This window comes from Bubalus bubalis, chromosome 1 (assembly GCF_019923935.1).
Source record: "Bubalus bubalis isolate 160015118507 breed Murrah chromosome 1, NDDB_SH_1, whole genome shotgun sequence".
Classification (NCBI taxonomy): Eukaryota; Metazoa; Chordata; class Mammalia; order Artiodactyla; family Bovidae; genus Bubalus; species Bubalus bubalis.
Window position 1 is genome coordinate 8,402,271 of NC_059157.1, and position 6,662 is coordinate 8,408,932.

General features: G+C 47.8%; 1 protein-coding gene across 1 annotated transcript; it reads left to right on the forward strand.

Moving 5' to 3' along the window:
- The first annotated feature begins 3,175 nt into the window (after positions 1-3,175).
- Positions 3,176-6,499, forward strand: DKK4 (dickkopf WNT signaling pathway inhibitor 4). Its single transcript, XM_006075711.4, has 4 exons — positions 3,176-3,301; positions 4,495-4,645; positions 5,075-5,212; positions 6,191-6,499. The coding sequence occupies exons 1-4, from the start codon at positions 3,191-3,193 to the stop codon at positions 6,439-6,441; spliced, it is 651 nt and encodes a 216-aa protein (XP_006075773.1). The 5' UTR covers positions 3,176-3,190; the 3' UTR covers positions 6,442-6,499.
- The last annotated feature ends 163 nt before the right edge of the window (positions 6,500-6,662 follow it).

Sequence of the window (6,662 nt, forward strand, 5' to 3'; positions counted from 1 at the left end):
GCTCCCATCATGTCCACCTGACTCTGAAGCTCTCAGTCTTGCAAGGCTGAGAGAAAGTCAGACAGAGACAGAGAGGAGAAGCCTGCTTTTCAGTCTTGTTCCCGGTTTGCAGCCTCCTGCGTCTGGTATGTCTGAATCCTCACGTCCTCTCGTCTGTGGGAGCGGCACTCCTGGAGGACACAAGGGCTAATCTTCTGTCTCCACGCTGGATACCCAGCAAAGCCTTGATGACTTGGATCACAGTGCTCCTGGCCTCTGTCCCACCGCCCCCAACCCACTTTCCAACCCGAATTCCATCTACAGTGCATGACCATCGGTGTGTGGGCTTAGTTGCTTCAGTGTCTGACTCTTTGCGACCCCATGGACTGTAGCCCCCCAGGCTCCTCTGACCGTGAGATTGTCCAGGCAAGATTACTGGAGTGCGTTGCCATGCCCTTCTCCAGGGGAGCTTCCCAACCCAGGGATGGAACCCACTTCTCTTAGGTTTCCTGCTTTGGCAGGTGGCTTCTTTACCCCTAGCGCCACCTGGGAAGCCATAACCATCCACCTGCGCACAGAATTAGAAATGTCAGGGTGACGTGAACTCCTCCGTTTCACTCACATCAGGCGATGGAGATCCACGCGCAGAATCCCATCCTCGGTGGTCCTCACTGTCAGCGCGTGGCCCCAGCACACTGGCCTTCCTCTTCGCCTCCTCCACCTCCTCTTCATTGGCCCCGCATTCACTTTCACCCACTGTAACCCTGGCTCCACACCGCTGCCAGCACTGCGCTCCTAAAAAGGATTTTAAATTAGATCCTGTCATTTTAAAGTTCAAATATCCCCAGTGACTTTCTCCTGCTTATGAAATAACGTCTTCTGGTTCCCTTTGCCTGTTATCAGTTCTTCACAATCTAGCCTTCTCTGGCCTCTCCACCATCTGCCCCAGTCACACAGACTCTCAAGAACTGATATGTGCCTTCCTGCCCCTGTACACACTTCACTGTCTGAGCCTGAGGCGAGATCATCTCCTGCTTCTTAACCTAGAGAACTCCTACTCAACCCACAAAACCCAGCTCAAATAATCCCTCCTCCAGAGGGCTAATCACGACCTCGTCTGTGATCCTCCAGCCCCACACTTCTGCCTTTTTGTTAGTGTTTGTCATAATATATAGAAATTCTCCCTACATATATGTCTTCTGGACATTAACTCCTCACGGGCAAGGAGCATTTTTAGCTTTTATTCCCAACACCTAATCATAGGTTCTGCTGCATACAAAGTTCTCAGTGAATATTTGTGCCAGTCCTTTTTGTCTGTCTGTTTTGCCAGAGGCTTCTGCTGCCCTAAGATTCTCTCTTCAGTTAGGTAACAGGAAGCAGAGAAACCCAGCAAGAAACAAACCCTGGGGCTTTCTCTTTTATATTTGGTCATAATTGTCCAACTTAAAAATAAATTCTGTAACACACCTAGTCACCAGGCATATCCTACAATCAAAGGGTGTTTGATGTTGGTTTATGTGAAAAAAGTAGTCCTTGCAGAAGAAATAGCTCCTCACTCCACACAATGGAGGCAGACATCCCAACACCAGGAAGAGAGCCAAGTAACAGAGCCTCAGGTCGCCTGCCCCAGCCACCGGGGCACTGGGCAGCCTTTGAGGCTGAGAATGGTCCCCTGGCACAGAATGTCCAGGTTCATCTTGACAACTGAGGTCAGTTGGTTCTGGAAGAAGACCCAGTGATACTAAGAATGATATTGACGGCATAGAGAAAATGCGTCGTTAGATTTTAAAGGGCACCTTACATCCCAGGTACTGGAATGAATTTACCCTGAGAACAAAGCCAACAGTAAAGGGATTTTTAGATCAAAATTCAGACTGTTCTACCCTTAAGTACTTAGGCAGTGACAAAGTGTTGGTCACTCAGTCATGTCCAACTCTTTGCGACCCCATGGACTATAGCCGGCCAGGCTACTCAGTCCATGAAATTCTCCAGGAAAGAATACTGGAGTGGGTTGCCATTCCCTTCTCCAGGGGATCTTTCTGACCCAGGGATTGAACCCGGGTCTCCTGCATTACAGGCAGATTCTTTACCGTCTGAGCCACCAGGAAGATAAGTGCATATCTAAATTATTTGACTTAGGTAACAGTTTGACTGGAAAAAAAAAAATCAGACAAAAGGGGATGAAGCAGAAGTTATAAAAATTTAAATTAGGAAAATTGAAAATGCATAAAATTCCCTCTGAAATCTGCTATATTGGAGACTGTTCTGCTTCAGTCAATTTACCATCATACAACACAAGTTAAATCCACTGCTCAATAAAATGCACCCAAACTTCCTAGTAAGTTGTATAAATCTATACATACAATGGGCTCTCTGGGGTTCTCATTAAAAGGACAACTTTAGTAAATTTCATTATTTTCCTAATTAAATAATCCTAACTTCAAACAGTTCCATTTTCATCTTAAGGAGAATTATTTTCCAGTTGACATTTAGCCCGAATGGGTGCTGTTACATTCACAGCTCTTAAGCTGTTGGGCTCTTTACATCTGGATGCCAGAGCTAATCAGAGGCATCGTCCCTCGTTTCTACCTGAGCATAGTTTAAAATGTCTCAGTACGTTTGTAACTCATTAGTTTTTGGCATCCCGCGTAGCACATTGGCTAATAGGAGCCATTCTTTCTTGGGAGCACAATTAGCTGTGAAAACAGATGTTAGAATGGACTCCCTCCTCCCCCACAGGATTATGGGAGGTAGGAAATGTAGGTGATTATCAGAGTTTGCCTTTGATACAGACATCCTGCTCCTCTGCTGGCCCTTTGAACTGACTTGGATGGGCCGTAATTAAGAGGGATTCAACCCCTGGAGGAGCAGCGGCTGCAGTCCTGTCTCTTGCTCCCACCTCGATTGAGTCCTTGTTTTGAACTATTGATCAAACAGATTGCAGGGACTTGTTCTAGCCTGTGTGGGGCAAGAAGGAAGGAAATGAAGGAGGAGGGAGATGGGAGAAAGGAGAGTACGCGTCTATAAATAGTTCAAGAGGGAACCTGCGGATCAGACCTCGCTTATCGCATTTCACACACCTTCCTCCCTTCTCTTTCAGAAAAAGCAGTTCCCAGCAACTTGCTGAGTTTCCATCTCGGCCAAAGCTCCATTGCGGGTGCAGAGCTGCCCAGCTTCAAGGAGGACGCAGGGAGGTCTGAGAGGGTCGAGGATGGTGGTGGTGGTCCTGCTGGGGCTCGGCTGGCTGTGCACCCCCCTGGGAGCCCTGGTTCTGGATTCCAACTACATCAAGAGCTCTGCTGGTGCACAAAGGGCCCAGAAGGTAATGCCCTGCAAGGGAGGAGGGCTGGGTGCTGGGTTTGCATGAAGCATCACTCAGGTCAGGGTCTGAAATGGTTCATCTCAACTAGCCTGGGAGCTGGAAAGGCTATGAGCTGGATTGAAGGCCTCCTGGGAGAATCCAGTCAACTTAGCATTAACTCACCCGAGAAGCCTAGTGGCTTTTCAGGGCACTGAGCTCTCAATTCACCTATAAATCAGAGAGGAAGTGAACACCGAGAAGGCTGTGCCACGTGCCAGACCTCTGATACATAATACCTTGCTTCCTTACAGCTTCAGATAGTTGTCACGCCTCCTAACGACGGATGATGAAAATGCAACTCAGAGATGCTAAGGGATTTAACTAAGGCCACGCAGTCAGGGAATATGGGAGTTATTAGTTCAGTGCTACATGGCAAGGAGCACCGGCTTGTCACCGTCTCACTTCACAGAACTGTTTTATAGGAAATTTTCATATCTGTTTGAAAAAGCATCAGTTGTAGATGAGAAAAGCCGGTCTTTGGAATCTGTTGCTCTGCAAATGAGGCATCCCTAAGAATCAAGTGACTCGGGTGAGGTCCCCCGAGGGCTACTTGGCCAACAGTGACTGATGGGAGTCAAAAGGTCAGCCAGATAGAGCTGCCACAAACACCAACCTTCCATCTCATTAAACTGTAGCACAGTGTCGAGGGCTTCTAGCCACAGAGCATGAATCTTGTAAACAGAGACTTCTCTGGTGGTCCAGTGGCTGGGACTCTGCACTCTCAAGGCAGGGGGCCTGGGTTCGATTCCTGATCAGGGAACTAGATCCCACAGCTACAACTAAGGCCTGGTGCAGCCAAATAAACAAATAAATATATTTTAAAAAAAAATCTCATAACCATCTCTATGACACACGGGAAAACATTTTCTTCCATTTTCACAAAGAACATAAAAATTAAATTCTGGGTTTAAAAGTAGGACAATTTTTCAAACACAAATAACCTTTGCAGCACATAGGTCTCTTTGTTGGTGATTTGCTCTCCCCTTCGTGGGAGAAAACCAACTCTAGTGGAAAAAAATGAAGATGCTGCTAGAGGCTTGCAGCAACGTTTCAAGGGCCTCAGCATTCGGCTTCCTCCACCTCCTGCCTGCAGTAAAAAGTCTGCTTACATCTCACTGGATTCTCTAGCCCTGTGAACAAATGTCCCTTCACAGGGTTCACAGTGCGTGTCTGACAAGGACTGCAGTGCTAGAAAATTCTGCCTCCGACGTTATGATGAGAAACCGGTCTGTGCCACCTGCCGTGGACCACGGAGGCGGTGCCAGCTTTCTACTATGTGCTGCCCGGGGACGCTCTGCATGAACAGTGAGTCGGCCTGGAGCTTGACAGGACCGCTGTGCTCCAAGGCGGAGACAGCACCTGGGTCTCTTGGACGACGATGTCCCACGACAGGCACTCTCTAAAGGCTCCCTGAAGTCGTTCTTGAAGCGAATCTCCCCAGCTGCCTCTTTTCGATGCAGCAAAATAGTTCCTTTCCTGGCAACAACTCTTGCCAGCAACGTGGAGATGATTTTAAAGGAACGGTGCAAGTTGGAATCACTGTTTCCACTTTGATTCAGTTATTTAACCCCCTTTCTTTGCCTTATGTGAGATATAAATATTTAGCACACGTGTCCCAGAAACCTAGACAGTTACACAGAGACTGAAGGCAGAGGCCCTGCCAAACTCTCTGGCAGCCTGAGGATGTGCCTGCCCGTGGTTCTCGGCCTCTAACCCCGCCCACTTGTCTCTCAGATGTCTGTACTCCAGTGGAAGAGGCAGCCAAAGGGCCGGAGAAGGGGACGGACGACGAAGACGACATAGACATAGAAGAAACAATCAAGCACCCAATGCAGGGGAAGTCAAATACTACAAAGCCACAACCCAGGAAGAGTAAGAGCAGCATTCTAAATATGAGTGTGTGTACATATATATATGGGCTCCCATATATATATGGGTGGCTCAGTGGTAAAGAATGTGCCTGCCAATGCAGGAGATGTGGGTTTGATCCCTGGGTCAGGAAGATCCCTTGGAATAGGAGATGGCAACCCACTCTAGTATCCTTGCCTGGAAAATCCCATGGACAGAGGAGCCTGGCCGGCTGTACAGTCCATGCGGTCATGAAGTCAGACGTGACTGAACAACTAACACACACATACCCCAGTTAAAAAAAATACATCCAACAAATATAAGCCAATAAACTTATTTAAAAAAAAAATACAAAAGAGATGAACACAGATGAAGTAACTTTTCATTCTCAAACAAAATACAAACTTCACTAAGATGCTTTTTAAACAACTGTAATCTTAAAATCCAACCTTTGACAGAAAGCAGCTGGAATGTTTGAGGGTGAACAGGCTGCTCCTGGTGGTGTCTTTAGGTTAACTGGTCCCCTCGTAAGCAGTGGTCTCTTACCATGTCAGTACACATCCCTTTAATAAAACACTGATGGGTGATACTTACTTTGTCTCAAGACAGGAAATCCCATCTTTCTCTGACAGATGTTTTAACTTGGTTGTTGTTCAGTCACCAAGTCACATCTGACTCTTTGCAATCCCATGGACTGCAGCACGCCAGGCTTCCCTGTCCCTCACCATTTCCCGGAGTTTGCCCAGGTTCACGTCCATTGAATCAGTGATGCTATCCAACCATCTCATCTTCTGCTGCCCTCTTCTCCTCCTGCTCTCAGCCTTCTCAGGCAGTATCTTCTGCTCGGGAGAGCTGTCCGTTTCACTGCTGCGCTCAGCCTTGGAGCCGGGCATGCTGCTCCAGCCTTAGTTTGCCAGCTTATCCTCCCTGCCTTGCCTCACCCCAGTCACACCCCCACAAGCCACCCACTTATCACGAAAGCCTGTGTCAATCTTGTTACAGGACATAGGGGAGAAAGATGTCTCAGAGATTTCAACTGCGGGCCTGGACTTTGCTGCGCTCATCATTATCGGACCAAAATCTGTAAACCGGTGCTCCTGGAGGGACACGTCTGCTCCAGGAGGGGTCACAACGACAACACGCATGTTCTGGATATCTTCCAGCGCTGTAACTGTGCGCCCGGGCTAGTGTGTCAGAGTCAGGCGGCTCAAAATCCATTACACACACGGTTGCACGTGTGCCAGAACGCCTAACGGCTGCAGGTCTAACCCAGCAGAAGTCTCAGGCATGCGCTCACACATCTTCCCATCTTCCCATCTACACATCTTAAAATCTAATCTTGTAGTCAGTGAAACAAACTGAGCTGGAGAAGCTGTCTTGTGATGAATAGAAACTAGTTTGGCTTTTTGTCTGTTTCCGCAGAAAAGTGGACGTGATTCTAGAACAAATTTAGGTTCATCTAGTGATTCAGTTA

What these genes read in the sequence shown, in the direction of transcription:
- DKK4 (XM_006075711.4), top strand. Translation starts at nt 3,191, where the DNA reads ATGGTGGTGGTGGTCCTGCTGGGGCTCGGCTGGCTGTGCACCCCCCTG. An exon ending in GTGCACAAAGGGCCCAGAAG is followed by an intron (nt 3,302 to 4,494) that starts GTAATGCCCTGC and finishes GTCCCTTCACAG; the next exon opens with GGTTCACAGTGCGTGTCTGA. An exon ending in GGGGACGCTCTGCATGAACA is followed by an intron (nt 4,646 to 5,074) that starts GTGAGTCGGCCT and finishes CTTGTCTCTCAG; the next exon opens with ATGTCTGTACTCCAGTGGAA.